The sequence below is a fragment of the Triticum aestivum genome, chromosome 7D, assembly GCF_018294505.1.
Source record: "Triticum aestivum cultivar Chinese Spring chromosome 7D, IWGSC CS RefSeq v2.1, whole genome shotgun sequence".
Lineage (NCBI taxonomy): Eukaryota > Viridiplantae > Streptophyta > Magnoliopsida > Poales > Poaceae > Triticum > Triticum aestivum.
In genome coordinates, this window is record NC_057814.1 from 33,639,301 (window position 1) to 33,658,070 (window position 18,770).

At 44.6% G+C, this 18,770-nt stretch overlaps 1 protein-coding gene and 1 pseudogene across 1 annotated transcript; both read left to right on the forward strand.

Moving 5' to 3' along the window:
• Positions 1 to 210: 210 nt before the first annotated feature.
• LOC123170698 (probable RNA-dependent RNA polymerase SHL2) lies at positions 211 to 4,004 on the forward strand (annotated as a pseudogene).
• A 10,182-nt stretch (positions 4,005 to 14,186) lies between these two features.
• Positions 14,187 to 16,366, forward strand: LOC123169084 (putative F-box/kelch-repeat protein At5g24040). The gene is made up of 2 exons (XM_044586930.1): positions 14,187 to 14,384; positions 15,002 to 16,366. The coding sequence occupies exons 1-2, from the start codon at positions 14,260 to 14,262 to the stop codon at positions 16,173 to 16,175; spliced, it is 1,299 nt and encodes a 432-aa protein (XP_044442865.1). The 5' UTR covers positions 14,187 to 14,259; the 3' UTR covers positions 16,176 to 16,366.
• The last annotated feature ends 2,404 nt before the right edge of the window (positions 16,367 to 18,770 follow it).

Genomic DNA, 18,770 nt, shown 5'->3' on the forward strand with positions numbered 1-18,770 from the left:
TACTGGTGTGTACACGTCACAACTAGTGATTAGTCAAAAGTCAAAACTCAAAACCGAGGCAGCTCTCGATCTGGGGGCATGCAACGCGTCGTTACTGAGGAGTAGAAAAAGACATCCCAAGGGAGGGAGGAGGGATTACATCGCCTAACGCCAGACACACAAGACACAACCGCTTCATCTCCTCTCCCAACCGCGTTCCCACACCGCGCCATGGCCATGCGATCGCGCGACCCGCCGGTGACGACGCAAGTGAGCGTCGGCGGCTTTGACCGCAGCGTCTCGGCCCGCAGCCTCGCCGGCTTCCTGGAGTACATGGGCATCGGCCAGGTCTGGCGATGCCGCGTCAAGAGCTCATGGACTCCGCCGGGCTCCTACCCCGACTTCCTCCTTCCAGCAACGTTGGCGCTCCCTTATGCGCCGTCGCCGCCCTACCTCCGAGCGCCCCCGCACGCGTTCGTCCACTTCGCGCACCCGCAGGCGGTGCGCCGCGCGATCGACGCCGCGGCGAGATCCGAGCTTCCAGTACGTGCTGGAGCTTCCAGTCATGCAGGAGCCAATGCCGAGGCTCAATGTACGTGCCGAGCTTCCAGTCATGCAGGAGCCAATGCAGCAGCAGCAACTCTTCTTCTGCGTACAGAAGGCCGAGGGTCTCACGTTCCCGGTTTTGTTCCTCGTGAATGCATTGGTGCACAAGGGGATCATCAACCAGCACCAGCTCACGCCGGAGTTCCTCGGCTTGCTGAGGGAAAGAGACGACCATGACAATGTGGCCGCGTTGAAGGATTTCTGGGGGGATAAGCTGCCAGTGTTCGATGCATGCCAGAGGCTAACGAAAGCCCTAGACAGAGTTAGCCCTAAACTTCTCCGGTGTGGGAAGGACAGGAGTCACAATAACACTGTCGAGGTGCGGCGTCTGGTGATCACGCCCAGCAGGGCCTAATGCTTGCCACCAGAAGAAGAGCTTTCCAACCGACTGCTATGGCACTACCATCATGTGGCCGATCGGTTCCTGAGAGTAACATTCATGGACGAGGCGATGCAGTCACTCAACAACAATACACTAAACTTTTACGCGGCGCCGATCCTCCAGGAGTTGATGTCACACTCATTTAAGCAGAAGACCACTGTGCACATGCGGGTCAGGACGTTCATGACATCAGGGTTCCACATGTGTGGAAGAAAGTACTCCCTGCTCGCCTTCTCGCCGAACCAGCTCAGGGATAGATCTGCGTGGTTCTTCGCCGAGGACGGCAACACGACGGTGGAGAGCATCAGGCAGTGGATGGGACGGTTCACGTGCAGAAACGTAGCCAAGCACGCCGCTCGGATGGGGCAGTGCTTCTCATCATCATATTCCACTGTCACGGTTCAGCCACATGAGGTGAACGAGAATCTTGAGGACATTGAGCGAAATGGCTACACTTTCTCGGACGGAATCGGCAAGATTGTGCCGGAACTTGCAATGGAGGTCGCCCAGAGGCTGCAGCTCACGGCCGACAGTCCACCATCTGCTTACCAGATCAGGTTTGGTGGCTACAAGGGCGTGATAGCAGTGTGGCAGGGAGAGAGTGATGATGGGATACGGTTGTACCTGAGGCCGAGCATGAAGAAGTTCGACTCTGATCATAAGGTGATAGAGGTGCTTGCCTGGAGAAGGTTCCAGCCAGGGTTCCTTAACCGCCAAATAAATAGTGCTCCTCTCGTCGCTGGGCGTCTCTGATGCCGTCTTTTGGCGGATGCAGGAGAGCATGGTGGGTAATCTTGAAAAGATCTTGACTGACAGTGACACAGCCTTTGAGATAACAAGGAGGTCATGTAGTCCTGAGAATGCAAACACGTCGGCGCTGATGTTGAGTGCCGGTTTTGGTCCCGGAACTGAGCCACACTTGAGGGCCATGCTCTTGGCCATCAGATCTGCACAACTTCATGATCTCCTGGAGAAAACGAGGATCTTCGTGCCAAAAGGCAGGTGGTTGATTGGCTGCCTCGACGAGCTTGGGATCCTCAAATATGGACAGTGCTTCATCCGTGCCTCGGCTCCGTTGCTCGATCCATGTTTGGTCAAGCGTGGTGCAAAGATCATTGTTGGCACTGTAGTAGTTGCAAAGAACCCATGCTATCATCCAGGGGACGTCCGGATACTCGAAGCAGTCGATGTGCCTGAGCTGCGCCACATGGTTGATTGTTTGGTCTTTCCACAAAATGGCGAGAGGCCACATCCAGATGAAGCATCAGGGAGTGATCTTGATGGTGATATATACTTCGTCACATGGGATGACAAACTTATATCTCCGAGCAAAAAGAGCTGGAAACCCATGGATTACTCCCCACCGGAAGTGAAACTACTACCACGTGAAGTATCTCAACATGTAAGTAGTGAAACCCATGACATTTTTCCCTTAGATATGTGTGTTATATGATATCTTCATTGCTCTTTGTATTCGTTATTTGCTGTGCAGTTATCCATGCATGTTCAACTCTTGGTTTAATTAATGTCAACCGTAACCATATGCCAGTTCAAATAAAGTTTTAGATCACGCAACAAGGCTAATGTGATCAGTTGGTTTTTAGTGTACATCAGTCTGATCAAAGTATAAGCTCAACAAAAGTTTATCAGCATCTTGGCAATCCTTCTTTTTTCATGGGTGGTGAATGTTGTCACCTACCAGAATATTTTCATTGGCTGAAATGAAACATGAGTTGACAAGTCCTGGCATTTAGTATTAAGGCTAGAGCTCTTGCATACCAGATAATTAAACACCTAACTTCTCTCATCATTTCTCAAGTAGATTACTTTATTTGGATATGAATGTCCGCATAGACGTGCTTCATAGTGTTTCCACACACAAATTGCAAGTGTGCAGATTGTTGCAATGTTTAAGTGTCCGATGTCAATTTTTCTGATTAGGTGTATGATGTTAATTTTTCTGTTTTTGTTTTTACAATGCCCAGTTTATTAATTTTTTTTTCAGGAGTAGTCAAACTTGGGAGGTTCCTGGGTGCCAAAAATCATTACTCACATGGCTTGTATCTTAATTTCGTCTCTGCATATGGCTTCCTTGTTTTGTGGAAAAATACTTTTTGTAGTTATTCGTTGCATTAGTAAATTAACATATTATATTTCTAACAGGACACAGTTGGTTTCTTCTTGGAGAACATGGTGAGTGACAATCTTGGTATGATCTCCAATGCTCATGTTGTTCATGCTGATCTTAGTGAATTTGGAGCTATGGATGAGAAGTGCATTCGCTTAGCTGAACTAGCAGCAACTGCTGTAGACTTCCCCAAAACAGGCAAATTTGTGGCGATGCCATCATATCTTCGACCAAAAATCTACCGACTTTCTGATAAAGGAAGATTCAAAATCATATAAATCCGAGAAGATTCTTGGAAGACTTTATCGGTCAATCCAAGAAGCTTCTGGTGGCAATTGGGATTCTGATGAAGCTTGGACCCTACATGATCTGCCTTACGACAGCGATCTAGAAGTTGCCGGTGCATCAGATTTCCTTGCGAGTGCATGGCAGTGCAAGTGCTCATATGATAGGCAGCTGAACTCACTGCTTAATCAATACGGCGTCCGCACCGAAGCTGAACTTGTGACAGGGCACATCTGGTCCCTTCCTAGGAACAACAGCAGAAAGCTAGTGGATGTAAAGGACAGGCTCAAGAATGCGTACAATGCGTTCCAGAAGGAGTATCGGTCTGTCTTCGAAAGCATCACATTAGATGAGGTTGAGATCTCCGATGACGATGAGAAGAATCAGTTGTACGAAATGAAGGCCTCTGCGTGGTACCAGGTAACGTATCACCCCAAATGGACTGAGAAGTCGAGGGCCTTATTGGATCCAGATGATGAAGAAGGAATGCCGGTGAGGCTTAGCTTTGCATGGATCGCGGTGGATTACTTGGTGCGGATAAAGCTAAGGTGCCATGGAGAAATGGAAGTTGGAGGACGAAGGCCAGCTGGAAGGCTGGCGGCCTACATTTCTGAGAGAATATGAGGACCGACCTTGATGCAAAAGATTGTAGCAAGACCACTCTGCCATTTTATCTTAGTATGCCTAGCATTGCTCAGTTTGTCATCATTCTGGGTCAATTGTCGTTTTTTGTACTGAACTTATTAGTCCGAAAATGTTTGTACCTACCAGCATTCTCTTCTTTCTGCCCTATATATCTATCTTTGGGTTGTGATGGCCGGCTGTTTCTGTGTGAAACTAGTGCAGCATGTGACAATTAATGAGTGTATCCATATATGAAAGATTTTGAATCTGCGCCATGTATTCTTGAGAAAACAGGAAAGGGTCGTGGTCACTGCATGTCAGTGTCGCTAGGGAAGCATCGAACTTCTCAGTGGTGATTATTTCCCTTCATTTTGCGTTTCTTTTCTTATCATTTGTGTTGCTAGTATTATAACAAATCTGCATTTCTTGATTGTCCCTTGTTTTTCATATTTCTTGATGATTACCGAGACACATTGAGAGAGAGGTTTTTCGTAAAGGAAAAATGCCTCGTGGCCCTGCTTTATAGACTAGTAGAAGGAAAAACGGGCATTCAAGAACATGCCAAGGTTCTCATTGATCCCAGAAAGTACCTTGTTCAATACAGGACAAACTAGAGTCACTACCGCAATTTCCATATTTCCTAAGTGCCTGCAACACTCAACATATAGTTTTCCGAGTAAAGATATCGGCTATGGGTTCTCTGCCTGAAACCTTCAATCAAAGGACATTTTGCCGAGAACCAACCCTTGGGGACTTGGCAAACTCGTTGCCGAAATCTAAGTGGGTACTCGGCAGAAAAAACGCACTTGACAGACCGAACTGCGGTGGCCGTTGCCACATGGCACATGTATTTGCCGAGAGCCGGAGAGCCGAACTCGGCGAAGCTAGACAAGCATGAGGCGACAAGTGGCGATGCCGGTACGCCGAGCACCAACTGTCTGGGACTCAGCAAACACACATTGCCATGTTTTGCAGTTTGTAAAGCTTATACTCGGCAAACTCACCCACAGGGAAACCCCTACGCACTCGCTTTGTCGGGGATTACCAATTCGGCAAAGCCTCTAGTGACTAATCAGAGCGCAATGGTGTGGCACCTTTGCAAAGCTTTGTTCCTGACAAAGTATCTCTACCGAATGTGGTACTCGGGAAAGCTTCTATCAGTTGGTATTTTACATTTGTTTTCCGTTAGTCCTGCAAGAAAATACATGTATATATAGAAACTATACCACACATAGTACCACATCATAGCCAACTCACAAACACTCCATCAAGCTCACAGAAGCATCATATATAGCATCATAACAAGTCGCAAGTAGTCACTAAATCCCAATGTGACAAATTTATGCTACATGGTCCACACAAAGCATCATGACCAGCAATGCCACAATTAGGAGGAACTGGATGAAGATTGTCAAGTTCTTCCAACTAAATCTGATCTGACCTGCACCCTTGCCTACTTTGTGGTTCCTCTTCTCTTTGATCAAATACTGGGAGTAATCATCCTCTGTCTCCTCCCTGGTATTAAAATCTTTGTAGAAATTGTCTTTGTAATGATTCACTTGTTCATGCATGCTTGCCATGAATTGTAGACTCCTAGATATCTACCTTAGTACACCATAGACCACTTGATCTACATAAGGAAGAATAACAAAATGTTACCAGTCAACACGGTGTTAGAAAAACACATGCACGGAACATAAGCAATATAAGGATTCATGATTCATATATGCAAAAGCATCAGAATTTTTCATCAGAGTTGACACCAACTACATAATTACATCCCTACATCAATGTCAAACTATCTATCTTGACTACTCCGGGAATGGAACTCTACTCCGAGCGATAGTCAGTGAAGTTGGTCATCATGGGGTCAGGGAATGTGGATCCCCCCCCCCCCCACCCCATTGGAGGAGCTAGCGCGTCGGCACGCACGGTCGGCGAACTCGATGCCACCGGCTCATCACTCTCCTCAAGACGTGCTTCTTTCTTGGCTAGCTCCTAAAAAAACTTCTGTTGCTAGGCATATGGCGGATTACTTTGGACTTCTGCTCATCCTCGACGGACTCATAGATCGAGCGGTTCTCGGCGAGGAGCTATGGGTTCGCCTGAATGTGTTCTGCCAAGTATGCCTCATGGGCGCACTCGGCCGCAAACAGCGCCACACGGTCTGCCTAATACACAGCCAGTGAGTTGGCGCTAATGGGAGCGGCGTCGTAGGATGACACCATGACCATGAGTTTGGTGCTAATGCCCTTTAGAACATTAACAAAAACGTGTCATAAACATAACATTACATAAATATCGAGCAACAAACAATAATTTTGCTAAGATGGAAAATTTGAATTTCAGTCTGCCGGGCCTCTCTTCAAAACATAAGCTTAATGTCCAAGTCAAATAATCCGTACTTCTACCACAAGGGGATTTTTCTGCAATGAAAGAAGAGACTTGCCAGGCTTCAAGTTCTTCAGTATCCCGCTCTCAAATTTCCTGAGGTAGATGAAGAGAAAACAAGGTATGCAACAGCGGACCAAGGCATCTTTGAACAACAGACCACCAATCAACTTAGCTGCTCAAGACAATTAGTGCTACGTTATTCAAAGAAGCCCTTGGTTTGTTGTTGCATCCTTTCATTTTCCTTCATCTACCTTCAAGTTATTTAAGAGTAGGATCGTGAAGGACTCGGCGCCCTTAAACACGTAACGAAACCGCTTTATGTTAGGAATGGAGAATGTTTTCCCTTCAACAACACTAATCTCTCATGTGATTTAATGCCGAGCAGATCGACACCCTACACATGGGTTTGCTGCCTGTGGTCACCTATCACTACTAGGGAAAACCTTATACACAGAATCTTAGCAGCAGCGCGGTTTAAAAACAAACGCTACTGCTAATTAGCAGTAGCGTGCTTGAGGGAACCGCGCTACCAATAACCCGGTAGCAGTAGCGCTCTAGGTGAAACAAGCGCTACTACTATAATTGCCACGGCGTTGCCTCCAAGGTAGATATTGTAGTAGCGCCCTTCCCTGGACGCGCTACTGCTAAAGTACTTAGTAGCAACATTTTTTTTCAAAACTCGCTGCTGCTAAGTATTGCACCTAATTAAGTTTAGTCCCATACTGCTAAGCGAACAAGGTGTTTACCACCTTAAATATGTTACTTCTCAAACTATCTCGAGCACTTGATCTTCATTGAACTATATGTGTAGGATTTGTGGCTGCAATATGAATCCTCGCCTGTACCTATACAGGTACAGTGAGAATTCATGTTGACTATTTAGATTCTACATAAAAAGATCAATGATGACCAATGTGTATTTTTGATGCGTGCTTAGACTTAGCAGTAGCGTTTTTCTCTAAAACGCGCTATAGCTAATTTAGCTATAGCGCGTTTCCTAAAGTGTGCTACTGCTAGTTCGACTTAACCACCCGCGGGCTTAAAATTTCACTAAGTCCTGCTTCCCCCCTCTCTCCCCCCTGTTCCCCTAACTCCTCTGTCGCCGCCGCCCGAGCCCGAGCCATCATGGAGAACATGGAGAACACCAACTGTGAGCTACACTTCAAAATAAAGAACATATCCATGAAGGTAGCGGACGCCGTTGCTTATACAAATCCTCCCGAAGCAACCTTCCATTGCAACCCGATTCCAGCCGGCTATGCTCGTGTCGTGGTTGATGAAGTGGTGGACCAATATTCGGGGCTAGAGCTTGACATTCCTGGACAGCATGAGGAGCACACACTGGGAGAGGCCATACATCGTATCATCCTATGGAGAAAGGATTGCATCATCTTTCGAAGGCCACCGACACCGTGTCGTCATCCGACTCCTCCTCGATGTGTGGCCATTCCTCCTCCTCCAAGTCCGGCACAGCAGCAGGCCACTCCTCCTGCTTCAAGTCCGGCACAGCGTGAGGCCACTCCTCCTTCTTCAAGTCCGACACCGCGTGAGGCCACTCCTCCTGCTTCAAGTCCGGTACAGCGTCAGGCCACTCCTCCTACTCCAACTCAGCCACGTCAGCCGTCTCCGCCGCCTCAGCAATCGGGGAAGAGAGCCGCCGGAGCTATGGTGCATAGCACTACGAGTCGAGGTAGTACAGGAGGTACAGGCGGATGCAAGCGATATAAATATGGTCCAAGCCTCGCTCCTCTTCCTCAGAGGCCTTACGACATGACTGAGGAGCAAAACAGAGCCATAGTGAAGGCCCAAGTGGACGCCCATTTTGGACCGAAACCGGCACCGCCGCCGAGAAAGTGCTTGAGGAAACGATTGACCACTTTATTCGTATGGCTAGACCACCAGCTCCCAAGCCTGTTGACTCAGACTATGAGCGCCAAATCAGGAAGGCACATTGAGCACGAGTACAGAAGGAATCGAGCTCGAGCTCGATCCAAGCAGCTGGCAAAAAATGCGGGAAAACCGTTCCCCAGCTGGGAGAACAGGCGACGCAATCGACCCCCCCGCTTGTTGTGCCAACAACACATAAGAGTACCGGCGCCCTATATATATGTGGGCAAACCGTTAATGTTCCCCAGCTGGGCAATCTGGTAATAACCGAGGAGCATATAATGCAGGCTGAAATGCTTGGTATGACTGTTGGACAATTCCTCAAGATCGAGCCCATGTCTCCGCTTAGAGAGGAGGAAATAAAACGGAAATATGTCCACGACGAACCTTTGGTCAAGCCCGAGGAGGTCAAGAACCTCCCAACGAGAATGTATGAATTGCATCAATGGTACATGGAAATTTGCAAGACCCACAATCTACAGTCCCTCATGGTGAAAGTCAAGGAAGAGGATTACTTCCATAAGCTAGCTCTGTCTATTGAGTATACATAACTGTTTCAGCTATTCAATTATGACGCACTCGACAAATCTATCGTCAGTTGCTATTGTCTGTAAGTGATTTCTTTCTGTAATTTAAGTCTCAAGCTAGCTGTAGTGCTCTCGTTGATCATTACCTGTAATTATCCTCACTATATTCTTTTCTGTGGTATTATGCAGGATGAAAATGTCCGAAATGAGAAAAACTGGACGCCATGGCATTGGGTTCATTGACCCAAATACCATTAATGAAGAGACATGGTCATATGAACATTATAAACAAGAAGTAGAGAATAACATGCTAGAGTTCTTGAAGCGCCTCAATACCAATGCAGATATACTACTTCCTTACAACTTCCAGTGAGTCCACACTGTCTTGTACTACAAATTCTGTTTTTGTTACTAGCTAGATACCACTGGATCTTGGTAGACATTAAAGTGCGCATGCAGGTTCCACTGGATCTTGGTAGACATTAAAGTTAAAGAAAGAAAAGTTGAAGTGCTGGACTCACTGTTTAAAGAACCTAAAGAGTACTCAATCGTGAAGGGGATAGTCAACATGTAATTTCAATCTCATTATATATATGTCCTGATATCAACTAATTAATAACTCCTTTATTCATTTTCTTTGCCGGCGGGCCGGCAGGGCTTGGCAAAAGTTCATCGAAGACGTTCCAGGCCCGTTCAGAGATAAACTGTATTGGTATCGACCCACGGTAATTAATTAAGTAGTACTATAGCTAGCTAGTTAGCTACCATGCAATCTCTTTAATTCTATAGTTTCAATAACATTAATTATCAGGCTTGATTAAGAATTGGAGACATGATAATCTCCATTCTCCATAATGGAGAGTCAGGGGCTATCTTGTTTTTTGCTATTTTACCTTAGAGAATATAGTAGGTCCTAAGAGAATGTAGTAGGTCCTATGAGGTACAATATGTTTATTATGTGGTACAATGTGTTAGAGTTGATTATGAGGAGTAGTTGTGAATATGACTAATGACCAATTTGCTATGTGATGTCTCATTGATGAAAACGATGATCATGAGGAGGTGTTATATGACAATGATGTATTATGATGATAAGTTGTTAATGATATGATGATGATGATATTTATTATATCATTGGGTGAAAGCCTTTTGCCTTGTTTAAATAAAATAGATCACCACTATACTGTGGATGATAAGTTTGTGTATCTTGGTCGTATTCTCACTGGTTGTGATCTCATGATCTGTGCTTCTTATCAATGAACATAAATGATCTTTGAGTTACACAAGGGCACCCCAACTGGATGACTGCAAGGTTGATGGGGACAGCCTCGGCATGCAATCCTATTCTTTTCGGGATCTAGATGTGGCCACAATTGGATTTGCCGACGTTCTTGGTAGGGGTGCTTCTGGTATGGTAGTCAAGGGTGTCCTTGCCAACAGAAACAAGGAGATTGTTGTGAAGAGGCCCGAGAAGATGGCTGAGGATGGGGTGAGAGAATTTCATCCGGAGGTGCGTGCAATTGCAAGAACACACCACCGACACCTGCTGTGCTTGATTGGTTTCTGTATTGAGGATACGTGCCGCCTGCTTGTGTACGAGTATATACCGAAAGGATCCCTTGCAAGCCTCCTCTTCAACTCAGATGTACCGCCAAGCTAGGGAAAGAGCGTTACGATTGCATTAGATGTCGCAAGGGGGGCGCAGTACCTGCATGAAGAGATACAGAACCCAATAATCCACTGCGACATCAAACCGGGGAAAATACTCATCGACAGTTCAGGGATAGTCAAGATTGCTGATTTTGGACATGCAAAGCTACTGATTAGGAACCATACCAACACACTCACTTGTGTCCGAGGCGCGAGACGCTATCTCGCGCCCGAATGGAGCAAGAACACAATGATTAATGTGAAGGTCGACGTGTACAGCTACGGTATCATGCTCCTTTAGCTCATAAGCTGTATGGGGAGCGTGGAGTTGAAGAGGGCCGGGAACAATTACGACATTTCTCAGTGGGCCTATGAGTGTGTGATGTTTGGTGAAAGCAAGGAAGTGGCCGATGACGTATGCATTGAAGAGGCTGGTTTGATCTGGTGCACAAAGAACATGCAAAATGAGCTCGGATGCTCCAAAATGCTTTCGAAAGTAGCATTTTCGGAGCATCGATTTTTTTTTGTCACGCCTTCCACGGATGTGATCTCATGATGAAAATTTGCAAGCACTTAAAATATTTTTCAAAGTTTACCAAAAAAAGTTTCAGAATTTTTTGAATTTGTTTTCAATTTTTTAACTGTTCATCCAAGCTCATTTGAGTTCGAGCTCATATACTTTGCGTCCGTATTTTAGCAGCTTGTACCATAAGGCAAGTATTTTTTTTGCAAAATAAATTCTTTCATTACTATGAAATGAGAAAATACATCTTGTCCCACAAGTGCCAATACTTGTTCTGGGCCAGAGCCTAGCCAAACCATAGTTCGGCGTTGCATCCTACCAAAATTTGCCAAGGCATGACTAACCCTATTACTAGTATGAGCAATGCGAGAATTTCTCTCCCCCATACTACAAATGATCTCTCTAATAATGAACACATTTTTAGATTTGTTGCTGGTACCTCCCTTGATCATGTTGACAGCCTCTAAATGATCGGACTCCAGGTCTATCGGTGAGCTACTCCGTTGTAGGGCCAAAGAAATTCCTTCCCTTATTGCAAGTAGCTCCGCTTTGAAAACATCATCGCATGCATATAAGAATCTGCAAGCACTGAAAACTATTTCTCCCTCATGGTCCCTTAGGATCATTCTGGCTCCTGCAGTAGCACCCAGGACCGAAGCGTCCTAGTTGAGTTTGACTCTGCTAACTAGTTGGTGCAGCCCAAGAGCAGACCTCTTGTTCAATACTACATGTGACCTGAACCGGTCTCTGAATATTTCTAGTTGCTATCTTCCCTTTCACTAGATCAACATTTGAACACACGTGAAGGGAGATTAAGAAGGGCAGGTAACTGGCAAGGACGCGCACAGAAACTTCCACGGGTGGTGGTTGTTTTGTGTGCACTATTTTATTACGCACATACCAGATTCGCCAAAAGAGCATCATGATCTTAACTTGTTCCTCTTCATGCATGTTTGATAGGAGATGAAGGAACCAGCCCCGGCCAACATGTGCAATGCTTAATCGCTCAGGCAGTACCCATTCCTTCGCCATAGCCTGCCATAAGATGACGGCATGATTACAAGTGCAAAAAACATGAAACAAGTCTTCGTCCTCCATCCCATATACAGGGCATGTTCCTAGAACTTCCAAGTTCCTTTTTACTTTGTTGGTCCAATTTGCTAATGAATCAGTCGCCAGTCTCCACGCAAATGCCTGAACCTTTGGTGGCGCTGCACTACGCCATAGAAAGTTCGATGCTTCTCTTGTTCCATCACGTCGAGAACTAGTAGAAGCCTCTCTAAAATTCGAGCATTCATCACTAGCCACTAGCCAATTTGTACGCACTACATACAGTAAAGACTCCACTTTTTTCAGGCGCACCAGAAGACAAGTTTAGTGGTCTTGAAAAAAAAACCTTTTGCTAGTAAACTATACTGCCTGTATTTTTTTTACTTTTCAACAAAGGGGGAATTTTATTGGCTCAAAGTGGAGCCTCAAGAGGATACATAACATAATTAAGATACACACAGCCAACCCAACACATACGTAGAAACATACGAGCAGCTAGCAAAGTCATAAGAGCAAAAACTATGCGTAGGCGAGGAAAAAAGATAAAAGAAAGCCCCAAAACAATCAGGTCAGTGATCGACAAACTACAACTGAGATCATATCTGCAGAAACCATTGACACCACATTGATGACGGCGATTTTCAACCGCAACACCTTCAGGAAGGGAGCGACACTCAAGCGTCGCCGTCACTGGATCCAACCACAAAGTCTAGAATCTAATTTTTCACCCTGAAGTATCAGTCCGAGCATATCCGAGCAATGCCTCCAACAAGGCAACAACGTAAGAAAACATCACCATTGCCGGTTATAACCACTCGGGTCTGACCTAGGCTTTCGCCCCAGTGCTTGAGACCAGGTGCACGCAGCACCACCATCCAAGTCACACAAGTGTTGTCACCACCGCTTTTCCGCATTCCCAGCTACAACTGGACCCTTATATTTTTTTTACCGGCACTCTGAAAAAAATGTCGCTCTTTACAACTGTAAATATTCTGAAATGATCTCTCTTTTTTTCCATGAGAATTTACAGTTGTACAGAGGGACTATTTTTTCCGTTTTGTTGACATTTGCATATTACTCCCTCAGTCCCATAATGTAAGATGTAGTGTCAAAAAAAAGTCTTACATTATGGGACGAATGGAGTAGTTTTTGCTTTCATCAACGAGCAAATGCTGTGCACCGTCCATTTTCTGGACTAACGTCAGGCTTTGTTGTGCATGCTGTTGACACGCTTGGCGACTCGGCAACTTACGGGGCAAACGTGTAACTGCAGCTGTTTCTATAAAAATGAAATGCTACTCCAGACGTGCTGAATATATAATCCATCGTCGTCACGGGTGCATCCTTGGTCATCATGTGTGAGAGAGCGGCTTTGGCCAAGTTATCGCTGCCGTGAACATTGCTTCAAGGATAGAGCTCGGAAGGGAAGCTTTACTAGTGTACTCTTATGCTGGTTGTTGGTTGTTTGATATACCTTATTATTGTGATTGGGATGTAGCATTGCTGACATACATATTCTTGTAAAGACTACTGTTTGATAAATTGTATTTTTTTGCTTAGTAAGTTCACTAATTTTTACATCAGTCTGATATACTGTTGTTGAATATTCCTTATGATGGAGAAGCTGTGTGTCGAGCAGATCCGTGGAACTATGTGGTTTGCATCAATTTTCCAAGACTACAGGTTCTTAATTAAAGGGTGTGCCTGCCACACACATCTTTATGTAATAATAAAGAAGAAAAGGAAATCGCCAGTCCATATTTTTTCAGATAATTTTACACAAAATTTGCACTAATCCTCAGAACAAATTCCTTTTTATAGGGGGGTCAGAACAAAAATCCTAGGAGAAAAAAATCTTCTGGGCTTAACTGCTACTCTGGTACTCCCTTTGTTTCTAAATATAAGTCTTTTAAATATTTCAATATGGACTACATACAGAGTAAAATGAGAGAGTACACAATCTAAAATGCGTCTATATACATCCGTATATAGTCTATGTTGAAATCTTTAAAAAGATTTTTTTATAAGCTCTAAAAAGACCTATATTTAGAAACGGAGGGAGTACTGGAAGCACACGGGTAAGCTGGGCTGGGATGGGCCGGGCCCGAGCAGGTTCGTTCCAGCCGAATAAAAAGCCAGGCAGAAGGTTCGTTCCAGCCAAATAATCCATCGACCATCTCCGCGCCGCCGATTCTTTTCCGCCCCTTCGTCGCCGACGCATCCGATGGGCAAACGCGATGCGGCGGAAGGGGTAGATACAGACTTGGTTGCCCCTTTCTGGCTCGGAAGCCAAGAGCCACCGGAGACCGAGCTCTCGCCGCCGCCGGCACCTGCTGCTCTCGTCCCTAGGTCTGTAGAACCCTAACCTTGTTTTCTCCTCTTTCTGATGCAAGTTTGATCTTGTTGTAAGAACATGCGGACGCGGCCATGAAATTGTGTAACTATGGGCCTGGTGTTATTCTGACCCGAAAGAATTTTGGCATGATGCTTTGTGTTGTCAGTCGTGTAACACCTAGGGATTGGGATAGCTAGTTACCAAAAAAATATGTGCAAAGCAGGGATTGACCCAAAATAAATTTATGTGATGAAAAGATTGCATTAAAACGAATTTTATTTATTTATGAATATGATACTCTCGTCACTTGGTATGTGCGCTATAATTGTTCTAAGGATACTGGTGCTCTCCAGAGTATGAATCACCCCCTGTTGCATGATTTGAAAATATGCATATATTATGCTGTTGTGCTGAACATGAACATGTTGGTTATTTTGCTGTACCTTATTGTGATTGAAATATGCCATGTTGATAACTTGATATACATCTTGTCTGAAAAGAAAAAAATGATGCTCAGTGAGATGAGCATCTTGGTTTGCCCCTTAGCATTTCTAACCATTTACTAGTTATGTCCCTGTGATATTTGATTTCTTGATTCTGATCTATCTTTCTTGAATTTTCTGTATGACAGAGAAGTTGCCATCACAGAGAAGCCGTCTAAGAAAATTTGCCACAGCTTTGGATCAAATGACTCAGACTCATCTGGACGACAAGTTTGGGCAGATGTTACGGACAGCCTGCTTCACCTAATCGTTGTCCTCCTTAGCTCATTCCATGACTTCCTTGCTGTTACTAGCACATGCCGCTCTTGGCGTGCCACAGTTTCTTCATTCCTGCCCATATATCACTTCTCCTTCCCACCTCTCTTTGTCAACACAGATCTTCATAATGCTCATCGGCATATAGGGGACGACGATACGTCGGACTACCCTTTATCCAACACCCAATGGCAACTTCATGATCCTGCGAAGACAAACTTATCCCTTCGTCGTTCAGCACTCCGACAGACTCCATATCACGTGCGCTATTTGGGCTGCTCATATGGGTATTTTATCTTCTACAGTTTTGAGCAATGCTTCCTTGTTGATGTGTACACTGGTACTATCATGAAGCCCCCGAAATTCCGACACAGTGACAACTCTGAAATCTACTACGGCATCCTTACAGCTCCGCTAAGTTCGCCCAGCTCGTACCTCCTCCTTTTCTCAAGAAATTCTATGTTCCAGTGGCAACTTGGAGCAAACTCCTGGACAGAACACCCTCTTATTGCTGAACGCCGCATTCATCAAATTGTGCCCTTCAAAGGTAAGATGTTTGCCATGGACTCTCTTCAGAAGCTCAATATCATTTCTTTGGCACCTCAGCTTGGCATGTCGGAAATACCAGTTGTAGTGTGCGGACAGGACATGGTCAAACCATGGTTGGTGGTCTGTGGTGACATGCTTCTCATGGTTGACCTCTGCATACGTGTTCACGAATTCTGCTTTCAAGCCTACCGCCTCGACTTAACAGAACCCGCTAAGTGGATGAAGTTGGATAAATTGGAAAATTGGGCTCTCTTTATTAGCATGGATACCAGGAGTTCTACATTTTCTTGCAAGAACCCTGAACGATGGGGCGGGAAGAGTAACTGCATTTACGTTCCGAGTGGGTCCAAAAATTCCGACAAACCTTGGATTGAGGTAGAGCTTGGTCAGTTCGTGCCTACAAGTTCCCACCCCATTACATATATTTTCGGATGGAAAAGAAAGCAGTTGGAGAGCTTCTGGGTGCTCCCCAGTTTGGTGTATGGTGTCAGCGAGTGAACCATTTCATCTTTGCTCGTCGTGGAGTTTTGCCTAGTCTTGCACATGCCCTGTCAACTGGTGCATTTATGATTTAGCTAGCCACTAAGTATGGTTTCTTGACTTGGCATCCATGTAATCACATACAAAAATATATCGAATTATATTGTACTCCGTTCAGTGAATAATTTGGTTGAGTGTTAATCCTGTATGCTGAACAAGAAAGATTTATTGGACTTGTCTTCCAACCTGGAACTTGTTGATACTGTTTGATCACGTATTTATGTTTCTTGCTATGCATCTTCTCTCATTTACTTTTCAGCTTTCTTGCTGGGATCCTTCGTTTTTCACAAAAGAACTCTTTTGCTTTCGTGGAATACACAGTTGTATATAGGATGTGGTTTCGTTCGGAAAGATGCTCCTAAGATTGCATTCTTACTCTATTAGGGGGACACTATTAAAAAATGACACGTCTTACATTGATGTAGCCACAAAAGGTAATCTGAATTGCAAAATTGTTTTCTTTCAGCAGCAGGCCAGAGTTTCACACAACTTGCCAATGAATATTAGCCTCGTATATTTGTACTCTGGTCGTCACGAATTAAGCAGATGTTTTTTTGTAATTTTTTAAGACAGAACTCAGAATAAAAGCTTGCAGAAGATGAAGCTTTAATTACTAGCTTGTCTGATTACTAATATGGTGCTCTTGTACAGAAAATCAAGGTGTTAGTTTTGATGAAGCTTATTGCGATCCAAATGTAGCACAAATTTTTCTCTGCAACGCCTAGGAGCATGACATTTTCATTAAGAAGGAAAAGCTAATATGCTCGAACGATAAATATTACAAACCACCATCAACACTCAACAGCGATGCAAAAAAAAAAAAAGGAAACGAACCATTCCACTAACATGGACCTAGTTTGAACAGCATTGGAAACAAAAGATCTGAGACCTAAAGCACCATGTATGGTCGTCACCAGCCACTCACAACGCGGTCGCTGCAAGGGTGATGTAGAAATTCGCACCGCCCTTGCACCCAGACCAGCTGCCAGCTTGGGATCACAACCAGAGCGTACACTCCACTCCAGACTTCAAAGAACCGTGACAGAAATCCAGCATTCAAGCAGCTATGTCAGGAACTCAACTTGCCTAGCATCCAGCCATGAGTGGTGAAGAAAGCGGAGCACCGGGCCTCCGATGCCCTTTGTGACTACAAGGTGTTTGACTCGTCTACCACACTGCAAACTGTAGTCTGGCATGAAGTTATTCAGAAGATTGGTATGTATGTTCCTTGTTTTACTTTGGATCTGGTGTGACCATGTGTTATAGTTGTTTGAAGTGGCTGGCAAGATTTTGATGGGCCGTCAATGAGCTGGTTTTCCCTTGTAGATTCCTTTGTTTGAATTAGCAGCAACGAGCATGATCACGTGTTTCTGCCAATCCATGCACATATTACAAAGTAGTTTGTCATATGCAGCCATTATTTGTGTGCATTATTAGCACCACCCATATTTATAGTGAATCGTTCGTTAGGCAAAATGTTATGATGAAGATCTTAGAGGCCCTATAAATTAGACGGCTTGGTTGAATTAGGGCATCATGAAAGAGTACAAATGGTTCATGTTTTCGGAGGATGAGACTTGACAGGCCACATAACACTGTTGAGCACCAATATGGAGTGTTGGTTATTTCTTCAAAAGAAAAATGTTGGTACACGAGAGTAAGACTCCACAAGATGCGCTAGATGAGAGCAACATTCTCTTTGCTTTTTTCATGACTTCTTCCTTCGACCACTAATATTTTTTCCCACCTCTACCTTCTAATTCCAAGAGATAACTGATTTCGTCTCACTAGTGACCACTTAATTCAGCATGAGTCCCATGTGCTGCTTAGCAGTCCCACTTGCCTTGCCAACTTGACAATCCCATGACTTAGCCTCCACCACGTCATAGATCATAGCCACCAAATGAGATTTCATTGTTGATAACCAGAATTACCGACATTGTCATCATGGTGCTACTGAACTGTTCTTTCCTACCAGATAATCAACTGTGTCATGAGGGTCTCGTTGAGGCTACTTTGTATGTGGCTAGTCCATTAGCACTAGGACTAGCAGAAACCTAACCATTTGAATGGCTTCATATCTCACCATGGTTGTTTGCTTTTCCATACATATTTATCTGGATCTTTATTATGGTCTCCTCCGTCTATGTGGTTGCTATCTATATATCTTATATGCTCATATATATGCCAGACAAGAGAATCACTGGTTAGAAGTGCGGATGAATCAACATCATGAAGTGGTATATGTAAAGGGAGGGAAAATATGGAGAACGTTATTCACAAAAGTGCAAGTGTTGGTGGTGTATTTACCCTGTCTCCCTACGGTGAATGCTAGTGTCCTATTGCATCCTAAGGCGCCTTTTACATATTGGTAAGCATTCATTCTTTTGAGGGGCACTTCAACTTTGCATTATCAATGAACAGAATGCCATCACATTTGTATATCAAAAGTTTGTCAACCTATTTTATGCTTTGGTGGGTACACACAATAATATACTCCCTCTGTTCCTCTTTGTAGTGCGCATTAGCTTTGTGCTAGAATTCCGAATTGTA

What these genes read in the sequence shown, in the direction of transcription:
- LOC123169084 (XM_044586930.1), top strand. Translation starts at nt 14,260, where the DNA reads ATGGGCAAACGCGATGCGGCGGAAGGGGTAGATACAGACTTGGTTGCC. An exon ending in CCTGCTGCTCTCGTCCCTAG is followed by an intron (nt 14,385 to 15,001) that starts GTCTGTAGAACC and finishes TCTGTATGACAG; the next exon opens with AGAAGTTGCCATCACAGAGA.